The sequence below is a fragment of the Coregonus clupeaformis genome, unplaced genomic scaffold, assembly GCF_020615455.1.
Source record: "Coregonus clupeaformis isolate EN_2021a unplaced genomic scaffold, ASM2061545v1 scaf1316, whole genome shotgun sequence".
NCBI classification, from domain to species: Eukaryota; Metazoa; Chordata; class Actinopteri; order Salmoniformes; family Salmonidae; genus Coregonus; species Coregonus clupeaformis.
The window spans coordinates 119,859-138,248 of record NW_025534770.1 but is presented as its reverse complement, the minus strand read 5'-3'; the positions used below and the strand labels follow the sequence as shown (position 1 = coordinate 138,248).

The window sequence follows — 18,390 nt, the reverse complement described above, 5'->3', positions numbered from 1 at the left end:
GCGGCTTCAATGTTCGACATGAGTGGGGCAATGCCTTTGGACGACAGGCGGAAGCCCACAAACTCGACGGCTGGAGCTGCAAAGGTGCACTTTCCACCGTTCAGGGTCAGGTTGTTCCGCAGTAGAGCACTGAATACTCTGTGGAGTCGATAATCATGGATGTGGAGGTCAGGGCCGTGGACCACGATGTCATCCAGATAGACCGCCACCCCAGGTATTCCAGCGAGGATGGTGCTCATCACCTTCTGGAAGCAGCTGGGGGCGGAGCTAAGTCCAAAAAGGCATGCGTGTATATCTGAACACGCCAGCGTGTGTGACAAAGGCCGTGAGGTCTCTGCTAGCTGCATGGAGGGGTACCTGAAGATAACCCTGACGAAGGTCAAGCTTCGTGAAGATCGTGGAGCCATGGAATTGTGCGGTCAGCTCCTCAGCTGTAGGCAAGGGGTACTTATCCGGGACAACGGCCTTGTTCACAGCACGGAGATCCACACAGGTCCGGATTCCACCTGACTTTTTGGTTGCAATGACCAAGTTTGAAATCCAGGGGGCAGCGTTGACTGGCTCAATGATGCCTGCATCCAACTGTGACTGGAGATCTTTTGTGACATCATCACGCAGTGCAAAGGGAATGCGCCGCAGGGGCTGCATGACTGGGGTCACTTCCGGATTCACTAGGGGCCTGTGAGTAAAGGCTGTGAGGCAGCCCAGTCCATCAAACAGAGTCGGCCAGTTCTGTTGCCATGTGCAGGTAACCTGGTAGATAGCCGACCCACTGTCATCTCTCAGTGTGAATCCCAAGCCTGTGAAGAGGTCGAGGCCCAGGAGGTTGGCACCCCGCTTTGCAACATGAAATGTGAATGATGGCAGATGTTTGGTGCCGTAGTGTACTGGGACCTGGAGGGTGCCTACAATGTCTATCTTAGATCTACCGTACCCACACAGGGCAGTGGAGGGCTGTTGGAGTGGTAGGTGACTGAAAAACTTGTAGTAAGTGGCAAGGTTGAGCAACGACACCGCAGCGCCAGTATCCAGCAGCAAAGGCAAACCCACCTCACCCAGCTGCACAGTGCATGTCCTGAATGACACATGGTTGGTGGAGACGGTTCGGATTTCCGTGTGTTCATGTTGAGAGTGAGATGAAACGAAGGGCCTGTTCTGGGTGGAGCTAGTAGCAGGGGCAGAACGACACACTTTCGCAAAGTGATTGTATTTTGAACAGTTCTTGCATATTTTCCCACGGGCTGGGCAGTTTGAAGCCCTTGAATTGTGAGAGCTAGCCCCACAGTTGCCACAGCTAGTTCTGTTTGTTTGTCTGTGTGCCTGCTGCACGGGCATGTCGGTGTCTGTGTCCATGCAGCTATCGACGCGGGAGGCGTGCGCAGCGCGTGATCGTTGTAGTGCGCCTGCTCGGGCTGAAGCTGCTGTGTGAGAATGGCTGGGGGCCGAGTGTATGCTGCAGAGCTGTCTGTTAGCATAGAAGAGCATTCCAACGCCGCTTCAACCTGGAGTGCTATTTTAATAGCTCCATCTAGTTGTAAATTATCCGATTCCAAAAGCAGTTTCTCCCTTGTCTTTTCACATAACGTCCCCTCTATCAACTGATCCCTGATGATCTCGTCCTGAAGTGTCCCGTCAGTTACAAAGAGCTAGCCAAATCCCTCAGATTAGCCACGTAGCTTTGAATGGACTCACCCGGCCGTTGGTGTCTCTTCCGTGGCCGGTAGCGTCGGAGGAGCACTCGCTCTTTCCCGGCGAAGTGGTTCCGTAGAGGCTGACTGCAGCAGTGAATGTAGGAGCCGATCCAAGCGCTCTGAAAATCCTCTGTCCCTCTGTACCAAGGCAGTGACGGAGCAGTGCTGTCCTCCGCTTGTCGGAGATTGTAGAAAAGTCCATAGCTTCTAAATAAGTGTTAAAACTATCAAGCCAGTTATTCCACGGGACTGGAGGTTCGCCAGGCACGGCGAGGAATGGTGCTGGCGGTGGTAAACTGAATTCAGCCATCTTCATCGCCAATGTTATATCTAGCCTAGTTGTAAAAGAACGGACATCTGCACAGTTTCACATTGAACATCACTCTGTCGTTTAATGACATGTGCCACGCATTCTGACAACCCATTCATCCGTAACACAGCACACTGTCGTAAACCATAACAACGTACAGTACGACGTACAGCACGTCGTACCATACATAACAACAAGCACTTAGCACTTACAGTTGGAAAGGCTGCAATTTGGGCAGCGGGTGCCAAATATAGAATAGCTTGTTGCGTTGTGGCCATAGACATATAATCCATAGAAGGGTTTTGGAACCTCTAACCCTGGCACTTTGACTGTTAAACTCATGGGTACACTAGCAATGGCTGCCAGTCCTGACTTGATTGGGAACTGCCATATATATATATATATATATATATATATATATATTTTTTTAACTATTTTCTACATTGTAAAATAATAGTGAAGACATCAAAACTATGAAATAACACATATGGAATCATGTAGTCACAAAAAAAGTGTTAAACAAATCAAAATATATTTTATATTTGAGATTCTTCAAAGTATCCACCCTTTGCCTTGATGACAGCTTTGTCTTCACTATTATTCTACTATGTGGAAAATAGTAAAAATAAAGAAAAACCCTTGAATAAGTAGGTGTGTCCAAAATTTTGACTGGTACTGTATATATCATTTATTTATTTATTTAACATACAATCTACCTGCAGTGAAGCCGCTCAACATTTACATCACATTTGAGTCTTATAAGCAGACGCTCCCATCCAGAGCGACCCACAGGAGCAACCAGGGTCAAGCGACCCGCCCAAGGGCACATCGACAGATCCCCCACCCAACATTGTACTTCCAACCAGGCCACCAACCATCCAGGATCCCCCACAGTTCCCCTGAGAGCTGCCCCTCAACCATTCAAGATTTTTGAATGAGACGTTCGATGAGCAGTGTATCTTTGAACTATGTTGCGATTTTTTTACACACAATTTTAATCTATCTAATCGAATAGAATCCACAGATTGCGAGTTGAAGATAGATACTTTTACTAAGAGTATTAGTATATTAATAATTGACTGACAAGATCTCTCCAAATCTCCCAACAATCCTAATTCTAGGGTCAATTTTCAATTAACGTTACGCTTTTTCAGCAATTCCTGAACCTGAGACCAGAAACAGGCTACCTGAGGGCAATACCAGAACAAACGGTCTATTGATTCTGTATCCTCGCATTCATTATATAGATAGGCACGCTTTATCTTGTCTGGTTTAGCATCCCAGATAAAGCGAAATATTCGCTTAAGTAGTAGGCTGCGCCATAAGTAAATGAGTAAACTGAGATATGACTAACGAGTTAATCAGTGTAATTATTTATATACTTCACCCGTCAGCCCATTTTATAGGTAAACGTAAAAGTTGTCTTTTAAAAGATTCAATACGTAATATGGTACACTTTTAGTCTAGAGAGGCCAGAAAAGTTATCTAGATCTTCAATGAGACATATAAAATATAAAACTTAAGTCATCAGCATTCATGGACACCTTCGTTTTTAAGCCTTGGATTAATCCCCTAATGTTGTTATTTGAACTGATTTTAATAGCTAGCATTTCTACAGATTATATTTCTATGGTTGGTTGCGGCTGTCAGTTTGCCTTTCACAAATGTCTAAATACAATCGCAAGAAAAACATTACAGTTTCAGTTTGGAAAGCAAATGCCTACTGCTGAAAAGAGAAGACTAATTTGTCTGTAGTAGCCTAACAATATTTTTTCTCAACTTTTGAGTGATTCTGATCGAAAGCAGACATAAATGTTTTTCGAAGTAGCTTATCCACTAACCGCCATCACCGGTGAGAAGCCTAGGCTTCATCGCATCATTGGGTGAGTCAGTGTCACTGGAAAGTTATTTACTAGCCTACTGTAGCCAATAATATATATACACACTGAGTATACAAACACATTCCATCACAGATTGACCAAGTGAATCCAGGTGAAAGTTATGATCCCTTATTGATGTCACTTGTTAAATCCACTTTAATCAGTGTAGATGAAGGGGAGGAGACAGGTTAAAGAAGGATTTTTAAGCCTTGAGACAATTGATACATGAGTTGTGTATGTGTGCCATTCAGAGGGTGAATGGGCAAGACAAAATATTTAAGTGGCTTTGGTAGTTGATGCCAGGCGCACCGGTTTGTGTCAAGAACTGCAACGCTACTGGGTTTTTCACACTCAACAGTTGCCCATGTGTACCAAGAATGGTCCACCACCCAAAGGACATCCAGCCAACTTGACACAACTGTGGGAAGCATTGTACTGAACATGGGCCAGCATCCCTGTGGAACGCTTTCGACACCTTTTTAGAGTCCATGCCCCAACGAATTGAAGCTGTTCTAAGGGCAAAAGGGGGGTTGCAACTCAATATTAGGAAGGTGTTCCTAATGTTTGGTAAACTCCGTTTATATACTGATTATAGATGCATGCAATGCTTTATCATAAAGGGGAGTTCTCCCCCAGCACCACCCACTCAAAACAGCTATGCATCCAGCATACCTTATTTCTCAGTTCCTTTAGGTCATTTGTGATTTTCTTCTGTTTTTCTTTATCCTCAGCCAGAGGTTCCAAATAGACCTTCTGGAGCTCTCTCAAAAAGTCCTCCTCTTCCTGAAGCACACCAAGAGACACTTATTAAATAGTTAAGTCAGATATCTACAGTCAAACATATGTGATTCTGGATATAACAACAATCTGGAGTGGTTAGACAATTAGTCTACTTTATCCCCATAATCTATATGTATATGTAGGCCTGTAAATGCATCTTGTTACTTTAATGTTATTCAGGAATACTATCATATTATGTTAGACATAGAATAAGAACACTCTACCTTCACAAGAAAATATTCATTTAGAGGGAAGTCATAGGACTTATTCTGCAGTTGTGTTACCCAGTCTGTAGATACAAAGAATCAAATAAAATCTTATTGATCACGCTAATACAACCGGTGTAGACTTTATGACAGTGAAATGCTTGCTGACAAACATTTTCCAACGATGCAGTTAAAAAAATTATAAAATAAAATAAAATAGTAACTAACACGAGGAATCAAATAAAATACACAAGAATGGAACTACAGTTGAAGTCGGAAGTTTACATTCACTTAGGTTGTAGTCATTAAAACTCGTTAAAATTAAAATTTCTTGTTAACACACTATAGTTTGGCAAGTCGGTTAGGACATCTACTTTGTGCATGACACAAGTAATTTTTCCAACAATTGTTTACAGACAGATTATTATTATTCACTATATCACAATTCCAGTGGGTCAGAAGTTTACATACACTAAGTTGACTGTGCATTTAAACAGCTTGGAAAATTCCAAAAAATGATGTCATGGCTTTAGAAGCTTCTGATAGGCTAATTGGCATCATTTGAGTCAATTGGAGGTGTACCTGTGGATTTATTTCAAGGCCTACCTTCAAACTCAGGGTAGAAGGATTACTTTATCCTATCCCAGGTATTCCTTAAAGAGGTGGGGTTTCAAATGTCTCCGGAAGGTGGTGAGTGACTCCGCTGTCCTGGCGTCGTGAGGGAGCTTGTTCCACCATTGGGGTGCCAGAGCAGCGAACAGTTTTGACTGGGCTGAGCGGGAACTATAGCTTCCGCAGAGGAAGGGAGCCAGCAGGCCAGAGGTGGATGAACGCAATGCCCTCGTTTGGGTGTAGGGACTGATCAGAGCCCGAAGGTACAGAGGTGCCGTTCCCCTCACTGCTCCATAGGCAAGCACCATGGTCTTGTAACGGATGCGAGCTTCAACTGGAAGCCAGTGGAGTGTGCGGAGGAGGGGGTGAGCGTGAGAGAACTTGGGAAGGTTGAACACCAGACGGGCTGCGGCATTCTGGATGAGTTGTAGGGGTTTAATGGCACAGGCAGGGGAGGCCAGCCAACAGCGAGTTGCAGTAATCCAGACGGGAGATGACAAGTGCCTGGATTAGGACCTGTGCCGCTTCCTGTGTAAGGCAGGGTCGTACTCTCGAATGTTGTAGAGCATGAACCTGCAGGAGCGGGTCACCGCCTTGATGTTAGCGGAGAACGACAGGGTGTTGTCCAGGGTCACGCCAAGGCTCTTCGCACTCTGGGAGGAGGACACAACGGAGTTGTGAACCGTGATGGCGAGATCATGGAACGGGCAGTCCTTCCCCGGGAGGAAGGCAGCTCTGTCTTGCCAGGGTTCAGCTTGAGGTGGTGATCCGTCATCCATACTGATATGTCTGCCAGACATGCAGAGATCCGTTCGCCACCTGGTTATCAGAAGGGGAAAAAGGAGAAGATTAGTTGTGTATCGTCAGCGTTAAGCAATGATAGGAGAGGCCATGTGAGGATATGACAGAGCCAAGTGACTTGGTGTATAGGGAGAAAAGGAGAGGGCCTAGAACTGAGCCCTGGGGGACACCAGTGGTGAGAGCACGTGGTGCGGAGACAGCTTCGCCACGCCACTTGGTAGGAGCGACCGGTCAGGTAGGACGCAATCCAGGAGTGAGCCGCGCCGGAGATGCCCAGCTCGGAGAGGGTGGAGAGGAGGATCTGATGGTTCGCAGTATCGAAGGCAGCAGACAGGTCTAGAAGGACAAGAGCAGAGGAGAGAGAGTTAGCTTTAGCAGTGCGGAGAGCCTCCGTGACACAGAGAAGAGCAGTCTCAGTTGAATGACCAGTCCTGAAACCTGACTGGTTTGGATCAAGAAGGTCATTCTGAGAGAGATAGCAAGAGAGTTGGCTAAAGACGGCCGCTCAATATTTTTGGAAAGAAAAGAAAAGAAGGGATACTGGTCTGTAGTTGTTGACATCAGTGGGATCGAGTGTTGGTTTTTTGAGAAGGGGGAGCAACTCTCGCTCTCTTGAAGACGGAAGGGGACATGGCCAGCGGTCAAGGATGAGTTGATCAGCGAGGTGAGGTAGGGGGAGAAGGTCACCGGAGATGGTCTGGAGAAGAGGAGGGGGATAGGGTCAAGCGGGCAGGTTGTTGGGCGGCCTGCAGTCACAAGTCACAGGATTTTATCTGGAGAGAGAGGGGAGAAAGAAGTCAAAGCATAGGGTAGGGCAGTGTGAGTAGGACCAGCAGTGTCATTAGACTTAACAAAGCGAGGATCGGATGTCGTCAACCTTCTTTTCAAAGTGGTTGACGGAGTCATCCACAGAGAGAGAGGGGGGAGGATTCAGCAGGGAGGAAAATGTGGCAAAGAGCTTCCTAGGGTTAGAGGCAGATGCTTGGAATTTAGAGTGGTAGAAAGTGGCCTTAGCAGCAGAAACAGATGAAGAAAATGTAGAGAGGAGGGAGTGAAAAGATGCCAGGTCGGCAGAGAGTTTAGTTTTCTTCCATTTCCGCTCCGCTGCCCGGGAGCTCTGTTCTCTGTGAGCTCGCAATGAGTCATCCAAGCCACGGAGCTGGAGGGAGGACCGAGCCGGCCGGGAGGATAGGGGACACAGAGAGTCAAAGGATGCAGAAAGGAGGAGAGGAGGGTTGAGGAGGCAGAATCAGGAGATTGGAGGGGAGAAGGATTGAGCAGAGGGAAGAGATGATAGGATGGAAGAGGAGAGAGTAGTGGGAGAGAGAGAGCGAAGGTTGCGGCGGCGCATTACCATCTGTGTAGGGGCAGAGTGAGTAGTGTGGGAGGAGAGCGAGAGAGAAAAGGAAACAAAGTAGTGGTCGGAGACATGGAGGGGAGTTGCAGTGAGATTAGTAGAAGAGCAGCATCTAGTAAAGATGAGGTCAAGCGTATTGCCTGCCTTGTGAGTAGGGGGACGGTGAGAGGGTGAGGTCAAAAGAGGAGAGGAGTGGAAAGAAGGAGGCAGAGAGAAATGAGTCAAATGTGGACATAGGGAGGTTGAAATCCCCCAAAACTGTGAGGGTGAGCCATCCTCAGGAAAGGAACTTATCAAGGCGTCAAGCTCATTGATGAACTCTCCAAGGGAACCTGGAGGGCGATAGATGACAAGGATATTAAGCTTAAATGGGCTAGTGACTGTGACAGCATGGAATTCAAATGAGGAGATAGACAGATGGGTTAGGGGAAAAAATTGAGAATGTCCACTTGGGAGAGATGAGGATTCCTGTGCCACCACCCCTCTGACCAGATGCTCTCGGGGTATGCGAGAACACATGGTCAGACGAGGAGAGAGCAGTAGGAGTAGCAGTGTTTTCAGTTGTAATCCATGTTTCCGTCAGCGCCAGGAAGTCGAGGGACTGGAGGTTAGCATAGGCTGGGATGAAGTCAGCTTTGTTGGCAGCAGAACGGCAGTTCCAGAGGCTGCCTGAGACCTGGAACTCCAGGTGTGGGGTGCGTGCAGGGACCACCAGGTTAGAGAGGCAGCAGCCACGCGGTGTGGGGCGTTTGTGTAGCCTGTGCAGAGAGGAGAGAACAGGGATAGGCAGAGGCAGAGGCATAGTTGACAGGCTGTAGCAAATGGCTACAATAATGCAGAGGAGATCGGAATGAAATGAACTAAACATCTGGGAGAGGAGAGAGCAGGGCCTCCCTCACCAAAAAACTTCTACCTCAGAAACTATAATTGTTTCACTGAACCACCCGAACAAAAACTCTCCCAACTTCCACCTTTAGAAATCAGAATTGTTGTGAACCACAGCGGTTCAATGTTTAAAGGAATAGACTCAACCCACTTTATTCAGCTAGCTAACTATGACACCATAGCTAACTAGCATGCTAGCATCCAATAACACACGTTTAGCACCAACACTTGGTCACAACAAACCACCAATAGTGTGTTAACACACTAACAGATAATTCGTGTCCGTGTCTAGTTCCCTTTCATAACGTAGCAATAATTAAACGTTGGCTAGCTAGCACAAATATATTGTATTTAGCTGCCACAGTACAGCACACAATGGCTACTGTGTTGACTCTGTTCGAAAAACGGCTAGCTAGCTAGCTTCGTGCTACACCGGCACCGCCCGAAAACACTGCCAACCTACAGTAACTACCCACAACAGCCCACGATGCCTAACTATGACACCATAGCTAACTAGCATGCTAGCATCCAATAACACACAGTTTAGCACCAATACTTGGTTACAACAAACTACCAATAGTGTGTTAACACACTAAACAGATCATTCGTGTCCATGTCTAGTTCCTTTCATAACGCAGCAATAATTAAACGTTGGCTAGCTAGCACAAGTATATTGTATTTAGCTACTACAGTACAGTTAGCTGGTCGTGTTGGCTAGCTAGCAATGGCCACTGTGTTGACTTTGTTTGAAGAACGGCTAGCTAGCTAGCTCAGTCGCTACACCCGGCACCGCGAAAAACAATGCCAACCTACAGTAACTACCCACAACAGCCCACGATGCCTAGCTATGACGGCATAGCTAACTAGCATGCTAGCATCCAATAACACACAGTTTAGCACCAATACTTGGTTACAACAAACTACCAATAGTGTGTTAACACACTAAACAGATCATTCGTGTCCGTGTCTAGTTCCTTTCATAACGCAGCTTAATAATTAAACGTTGGCTATCTAGCACAAGTATATTGTATTTAGCTACTACAGTACAGTTGGCTGGTCGTGTTGGCTAGCTAGCAATGGCCACTGAGTTGACTTTGTTTGAAGAACGGCTGCGGGTGTAGCGAAAAAAATAAAATAAGCGTTGGCTAGCTAGCACATTAACATTGAAACAGCTCTCCACCGTTGCTAAACGTTACCAGTAGCTACCCGCTAGCTAGCTGGCCTCGTGCTTCGCCGGGCTCCGCCGTAAACAATACTTACCTACAATAATTACCTACGTGAAACCTACAATAACTACCTAAATAACTACCTAAATAAACTACCTACAATACCTAACTACAACTACCTACCTACGATCTAAATACATGGTTTAGGCTTTACTCAACACCATATGGAAGCCAGCTTACCTCCTGCTAGAGAAAACACAACCTCTCCCGACAAATCACCCTCATGACACCCTCATTGATGTCCAGTATGGACACCCTCATTGATGTCCAGTATGAACGACAAGCTTCCTGAAAAAGGGAGAGGACCAGAATTGTTATGAACAATAATCATCTTCCTTCAGTTTACAACATGTTTGTTTCCTGTTACATTCCAACAACAAACTACCCCAAAGCTTGAGCTGTATGAGGCCCCTGACAGGCGGGATACCTGAGATCATTAGGCAGATTGCGGCCGGGCCTAGGATGGAGGCAACCATGCTGAGAATCTGGTAGAGGATGAAGGGTTTGGAGATGGAGCTGTTCCTCTGGGAGGTCAGAGACCCTGAGCCCAGCAGATCGATGGTGTTGGCCATGGTAGAGGGCCCCCAGCGCCGCCGCTGGTTATAGAACTCCTTGAAGTCCTGGGGGCGTTGGTGTAGGCATCGGACGCAGCGTTGTACTCCACCCTCCAGCCCTGCTGCAGCAGGAGAGTGCACAGCCAGCGGTCTTCACCTGTGACAGAGCAGAGGGAGGTACTGTAGACAAGAGAGTACTGCACAGAGAAGTGGCTGTGTTCTTCGGTGAGTGTTGTCCAGGAATAAAGATTTACCTTGATCGTACTGTACGTAGTGGCAAGCCTCTGTGGACTTAGTGGTGTATCTCTTCATGACGTTGTCGTCCTGAGGGCTGCGCCCTGAACAGCTGAAGCAGCCGGGGCTGCAGAGCACGCAACCAAACACGTGCTCTGCAGTCTTCTGAAGCCAGTGGCCCACCGCATACTCAAACTTCTGATACCATACCATAGGACCTGGGGCAATATAACAGAATGATCCGACGTTTGATAGCACACCATAGGACCTGGGGCAATATAACAGAATGATCCGACGTTTGATAGCACACCATAGGACCTATTCTTGTCTTTTATCTCTATTGCTATATTGTAAAAAGTTATGATTTTAAATGTACTTTAAACACATTTTATTCCATTTGACCATAGGACCTGAGTAGATATCTGTATAATAGGGGCCATAAATTATGTATATTATACCCTAACTGTACATATAGTGTTCACATACAATATTGTTTTTAGGGCGGGTAGATATAGTGAAAAAATCTGGTACCATTGTACTCAAACTTGAATGGCCTTGGTTGGTGCGTAAATCAGAGAAATAATGAAATCCATAAAATGGGCCAGGTACATTGTTCAGTTGTGGCTGTCTATTAAAAGATGACATCATCTCCCTAACGATGATAATTTGATCATTATTTTAAAGTCTCGATTCACACCTGAGTTTTACATACCTGTGCCTGTCGGTGAATCCTTCCACATACCGCACCCACACACGTGGATAAAGTTTTCAGTCGATCTGAGGAGTATTTGTTGTGAAATTGTTAAGATACTACTGCACTGTCGGCGCTAGAAACACAAGGATTTCGCTACACCCGCAATAACATCTGCTAAACACGTGTATGTGACAAATAAAATTTGATTTTATTTGAAACTGAGGAGTATTTCTCTCTGTAATAAAGCCATTTTATGGGGAAAAGGCCTATGCCCACCCATGGCTGCGCCCCTGCCCAGTCATGTGAAATCCATAGATTAGGGCCAAATTAATTTACTTCAGATTGACTGATTTCCTTGTGAACTGTAACTCAGCAAAATCGTTGAATGTTGCGTTTATATTTCTGTTCAGTATATTTCATAGCTTTGTGAATGTACTATCAAATATTTACATTTACATTTACATTTACGTCATTTAGCAGACGCTCTTATCCAGAGCGACTTACATATATTTTTTTATACTGGCCCCCTGTGGGAATCGAACCCACAACCCTGGCGTTGCAAACGCCATGCTCTATCAACTGAGCTACATCCCTGCCGGCCATTCCCTCCCCTACCCTGGACACGCTGGGCCAATTGCGCCGCCCATGAGTCTCCCGGTCGCGGCCGGCTGCGACAGAGCCTGGATACGAACCAGGATCTCTAGTGACACAGTTAGCACTGCGATGCAGTGCCTTAGACCACTGCGCCACTCAGGAGATGTGATATATAGGGTTAGACCTTTCACACACAATATATAATATACTGTATAATATAATAATATATATGCCATTTAGCAGACACTTTTATCCAAACCGACTTAGTCATACATTTTATGTATTCGTGGCCCCAGGAATCCAACCCATAATTCTGGCGTTCTATGCACCATGTGCTACCAACTGAGTTACACAGGACCACATACACATTGTAAACTGTATATTGACAGCATTGTCTCACCTGAGACCATCTCTTCTTGTGGCGGATCAGTAGCTTGTCCTTAAAGTGCACCATCAGCAGGTTGCCATAAGGGAGAGTGTATTCCAGTCGACCTCCGTAAGGGGTGTGCAGGATCCTCTGGCATGAGAGATGTGGGCTCTCTCTGAAGATGCATGAATCCTCCTCATTGAAGATACTGAGGTTCAAAGAATGAAATGAGGGAAAGTTTATGTACATTATCATTCTCACCCGTACTGTTATGTCGGCAGTGTACACTGAGTTAGCAGTGCTGGGATTGAGTTACATTAGCACAGCACCCAAGCAGTAGGGACCAACCTCACTGCTTTGACACATGCAGGTATTTTTCAATACACCAGATGCCCTTTGGCCTCAATCCAGCACCTGTCTGCTATCAGAGGTGATGTCCACTGTGCATTCCCTAAAGTAACCATTTACCCTGATGACAGTGTCATGGAAAGTCCCATGAGTTATTTTGTTACGCTTACTTTGGACTAAAGAACTTTTGACCCTTTTAAAAAAATGTTTTCCTTCACTGCCTGTGTTTTTTCTACTGGGACAAAAATGACATTCCTGACTGCGTAAGAGTTTTAAAAATCATTAATTTGGCAATCGTTCCAGTTCTCCCTGTTTTTTTACAGCAAAGGCACACACTCCCACATGAAGCCCCCTCCTGCTGTGCACAGGTCATTACAATACAGTACACCAGGGGTGTCAAAGCATGCTCACGGGCTGGATCAGGCCCTAACGGTTTAATCCGACCACGCGAGATGATTTTGAAAAAAAAAATCTATTTTTTTTAAGTTAAATGCACTGCAATTTTTCAATAAAATAAACTGCTGTTCCAATTGCGTCCACTGGATGGCGCAATAGCAATTGTGTTAAGCAAGCAAACTGTTTATACCGGGGCAGAGCAAGTAGGTCAAGCCACGTGCAGCCAATGAGCTATATTTATTACGGCTTCTACTTTTAACATTATGTGCTTTGGCACCCTCATTGCCCCAATATGTCTCTGTCAAAAAGAGAAAAGTGGACGCAGAGTGCAGAGTGTTCCAAGAAAAATGGTCATCCTATTTAATCACGGAATTGAATGGGAAAGCTGTATGTTTGGTGTGTTCAGAGCATGTTGCAGTGCTGAAAGAATATAACCTTAGTCCCACTATGTGAGTCTTCATGCCGACAAATATGACAACTTTCAAGGACAGCGGAGATGAGAGAAGGTGAATGAACTGTTAGGCGGGTCTGAAGAAACAGCAGTCTGTGTTTACTCACAGCCGAGACATCAGTGACGCTGCAGTGAAAGCTAGCTACCTCATTGCTAATGAAATCGCAGTGGCTTCAAAACCATTTAGTGAGGGTGAATTTGTAAAAACATGCATGATGAAGGCACGGAGATTGTGTGCCCTGAAAAGCGGCAGGCTTTTTGCAAATATCAGCCTGACAAGAAACACAGTTGCAGACAGGATTTCCGATCTTTCAGTGGATTTGGACAGCCAGTTGAAGCAAAAGTAAAGTCATTTTTCGTTTTGGTTGCAATTGATGAAAGCACGGACATTACAGATGTTGCACAACTGGCAATTTTTTCATCCCGGAGTTGATGACACATTGACCGTCACCGAGGAGTTCGTGGAGTTGGTGCCGATGACAGATACAACGACAGCAGCTGATATTTTTACCGCGCTCGTGTCGCGCGCTCGGACAGGGTCGAGTGGACTGGTCCGCGCTGTCAGCCTGGCTACAGATGGTGCGCCCTCTGATCGGGAAAAAAGCGGCGTTGTGACAAAGTTCAGAGAGAAAGTGCAATCTGCAAATGGAGGGCGTGATTTTGGACTTTTCACTGTATTTTTACACCAGGAGGCTTTGTGTTGCAAGTCATTAAAGATGGATAACGTCATGAAGGTGGTCATCCAAACTGTTAATTTCATCGATCCAGAAGCCTGAATCACCGTCAGTTTGACACCTTCTCAGAGAGAAAGACCACATCTATGCCTGCCATACCACACTGAGGTAAGATGGTTAAGCCGAGGTGCTGTGCTGAGGGCGTTTCTTTGATTTACGAGAAGAAATTGAACAGTTCATGGAAGAAAAGGGCAAACCAGTGTTAGAATTTCATTCCGCAGAATGGATGCCGGACCTTGCATTTATGGTGGATGTTACAGAGCACCTGAATAACTTGAACAAACAGCTGCAAGGGCGCAACAAAGTTGTCACGCAGTATTATGACAGCATACGTTCTTTCAAGTTGAAGCTGTCATTGTGGGAGACGCAATTTGCCGGTGGTGATGCAGCTCACTTCCCCTGTCTGAAAAATGTGTGCGCGACCCAACATGTGGCAGACATGAAGCGGTTCAAAGATAAAATAACTGGACTGTTCACGGGAGTTTGAGCAACGCTTTCAGATTTATGTTTATATGTTTTTATGTTGATGTGCTATTGTTTTTAATTGTTTTTATTTTATTTGTATATTTAACCTATTCTTTACTCTGTGGTTCTTGCACTTGTTTGGGGAAACAGGATTTCATTATTTTTATCTACATTTCTGCCTGAGAAATGACACCCTGATATAGTTCTGTGATCTGTGAAACAGTTCTGTTAATCACTGAGGCATTGTGTGTTTGTGTGTTCTTTTTTCTTTAGAATTTTCAAATAAACTTAACGTTTTTTATGATTAATAGTGATGTTGTGCTTGTACTATTTTGGACACACTGTCCTCAGGCTCCAGCTTTATGTTGTATGTTGATCGTATTAAAACAAAGAAAACAATCTGAAGTTGTTGTTTTTAAGTTATATATACCATGATTTTTCCGGTCCGGCCCACTTGGGAATAGATTTTCCTCCATGTGGCCCCTGAGCTAAAATGAATTTGACACCCCTGCAGTACACCCTGGATTCAACTCTATTTTGAACTGATATGCAGCCAGGACACTTCAATTGTAAATTACCTCAATAAGAAACAATATTTTTGCTTCGATAACATCAGATTATATCCTCCTCGCAATCTCCAAAATACAACAGCCACAGGACAACTTTGTTTGGACGTTGCTAGCTGGGATCTTCTACATTAGAGTATAGGTCTTTCTGTTTTCTCAGTGTTTTGTCAGTAAAATACTTTTTTATTTATATTATTCTTCTGTTTTATTCATGAAGTTCTATCCTTGAGCTGTTCGTGTCTATTAATGTTCTGTATATGTCATGTTTTATGTTTTGTGTGGACCCCAGGAAGAGTAGCTGCTGCATGAGCAACTGCTAATGGAGATCCTACTAAATAAATACTGGCCTTCAGAAAGTATTCACACCCCTTGACTTTTTCCACATTTTGTTGTTTCAAAGTGGGATAAAAATGTTTTGGAAATAATCTACACAAAATACTCCAATGTCAAAGTGGAAGAACATTTTTTTTATCAATGGAAAATGGAAAATGGAAAATAAAACACATGTATCTTGATTTAGATAAGTATTCAACCCCCTGAGTCAATACATGTTAGATTCACCTTTGGCAGCGATTACAGCTGTGAGTCTTTCTGGGGAAGTCTCTATAAGAGTTTTGTAAACCTGGATTGTACAATATTTGCACATTATTATTTTTTTAATTCTTCAAGCTCTGTCAAGTTGGTTGTTGATCATTGCTAGACAGTCATTTTCAAGTCTTGCCATAGAGTTTCAAGCCGATTTTAAGTCAAAACTGTAACTAGGCCACTCAGGAACATTCAATGTCATCTTGGTAAGTAACTCCAGTGTATGTTTGGTCTTGCGCTTTACAGTGAGGGGAAAAAAGTATTTGATCCACTGCTGATTTTGTACGTTTGCACACTGACAAAGACATACTCAGTCTATAATTTTAATGGTAGGTTTATTTGAACAGTGAGAGACAGAATAACAACAAAACAATCCAGAAAAACGTATGTCAAAAATGTTATAAATTGATTTGCATTTTAATGAGGGAAATAAGTATTTGACCCCTCTGCAAAACATTACTTAGTATTTGGTGGCAAAACCCTTGTTGGCAATCACAGAGGTCATACATTTCTTGTAGTTGACCACCAGGTTTACACACATCTCAGGAGGGATTTTGTCCCACTCCTCTTTGCAGATCTTCTCAAAGTCATTAAGATTTCGAGGCTGACGTTTGGCAACTCGAACCTTCAGCTCCCTCCACAGATTTTCTATGGGATTAAGGTCTGGAGACTGGCTAGGCCACTCCAGGACCTAAATGTGCTTCTTCTTGAGCCACTCCTTTGTTGCCTTGGCCGTGTGTTTTGGGTCATTGTCATGCTGGAATACCCATCCACGACCCATTTTCAATGCCCTAGCTGAGGGAAGGAGGTTCTCACCCAAGATTTGACGGTACATGGCCCCGTCCATCGTCCCTTTGATGCGGTGAAGTTGTCCTGTCCCCTTAGCAGAAAAACACCCCCAAAGCATAATGTTTCCACCTCCATGTTTGACGGTGGGGATGGTGTTCTTGGGGTCATAGGCAGCATTCCTCCTCCTCCAAACACGGCGAGTTGAGTTGATGCCAAAGAGCTCGATTTTGGTCTCATCTGACCACAACACTTTCACCCAGTTCTCTTCTGAATCATTCAGATGTTCATTGGAAAACTTCAGACGGGGCTGTATATGTGCTTTCTTGAGCAGGGGGACCTTGCGCGGGCGCTGCAGGATTTCAGTCCTTCACGGCGTAGTGTGTTACCAATTGTTTTCTTGGTGACTATGGTCCCAGCTGCCTTGAGATCATTGACAAGATCCTCCCGTGTAGTTCTGGGCTGATTCCTCACCGTTCTCATGATCATTGCAACTCCACGAGGTGAGATCTTGCATGGAGCCCCAGGCCGAGGGAGGTTGACCTTTGTGTTTCTTCCATTTGCGAATAATCGCACCAACTGTTGTCAACTTCTCACCAAGCTGCTTGCCGATGGTCTTGTAGCCCATTCCAGCCTTGTGTAGGTCTACAATCTTGTCCCTGACATCCTTGGAGAGCTCTTTGGTCTTGGCCATGGTGGAGAGTTTGGAATCTGATTGATTGATTGCTTCTGTGGACAGGTGACTCCCTTTAAGAGTTTGCTCCTAATCTCAGCTCGTTACCTGTATAAAAGACACCTGGGAGCCAGACATCTTTCTGATTGAGAGGGGGTCAAATACTTATTTACCTCATTAAAATACTAATCAATTTATAACATTTTTGACATGCGTTTTTCTGTATTTTTTTGTTGTTATTCTGTCTCTCACTGTTCAAATAAACCTACCATTAAAATTATAGACTGATCATTTCTTTGTCAGTGGGCAAACGTACAAAATCGGCAGGGGATCAAATACTTTTTTCCCTCACTGTAGGTTATTGTCCTGCTGAAAGGTGATTTACCTCCCAGTGTCTGTTGGAAAGCAGGACTTAACCAGGTTTTCCTCTAGGATTTTGCCTGTGCTTAGCGCTATTCCGTTGTATGGAAAAATAAACTCCCTAGTCCTTGCCGATGAGAAGCATACCCATAACATGATGCAGCCACCACAATGCTTGAAAATACGAAGAGTGGTACTCAGTGATGTGTTGTGTTGGATTTGCCCTCAACATAATGCCTTGTATTTAGGACAAAAAGTTAATTTCTTTGCCACATTTTATGCAGTATTACTTTAGTGCCTTATTGAAAACAGGATTTATGTTTTTGGAATATTTTTTTTATCTGTACAGCCTTCCTTCTTTTTATTCTGTCATTTTAGGTTGGTATTGTGGAGAACCTATAATGTTGTTGATCCACCCTCAGTTTTCTCCTATCACAGCCATTAAACTCTGTAACTGTTTTAAAGTCACCATTGGTTTCCTTCTCTCTCCGGCAACTGGGTTAGGAAGGACGCCTATATCTTTGAAGTGACTGGGTGTATTGATACACCATCCAAAGTGTAATTAATAACTTCACCGTGCTCAAAGGGATATTAGGCGCCCTTCTTTGCGAGGCATTGGAAAACCTCCCCTGGTCTTTGTGGTTGATCCTGTGTTTGAAATTCACTGCTTGACTGAGGGACCTTACAGATAATTATTTGTGTGGGGTACAGAGATGAGGTAGTCATTCAAAAATAATGTTAAACACTATTATTGCACACAGAGTTAGTCCATGCAACTTATTATCTGACTTGTTAAGCACATTTTCACTCCTGAACTTATTTAGGCTTGCCATAA

At 44.6% G+C, this 18,390-nt stretch overlaps 2 protein-coding genes across 2 annotated transcripts in view; both read right to left on the bottom strand.

Annotated features, from left to right (window-relative positions):
* Positions 1 to 9,980: 9,980 nt before the first annotated feature.
* LOC123486694 (chitin synthase chs-1-like) lies at positions 9,981 to 10,749 on the bottom strand. The gene is given in 4 exon segments (XM_045218012.1): positions 9,981 to 10,036; positions 10,176 to 10,376; positions 10,379 to 10,459; positions 10,557 to 10,749. Coding segments are annotated over 4 exon segments (531 nt in total).
* A 1,396-nt stretch (positions 10,750 to 12,145) lies between these two features.
* The window catches only part of LOC123486693 (chitin synthase chs-1-like), a 44,221-nt gene continuing 37,976 nt past the window's right edge, over positions 12,146 to 18,390 (bottom strand). Inside the window, 2 exon segments of the mRNA XM_045218011.1 lie at positions 12,146 to 12,166; positions 12,225 to 12,399. Of these exon segments, the coding sequence (XP_045073946.1) occupies positions 12,146 to 12,166; positions 12,225 to 12,399 (196 nt within the window).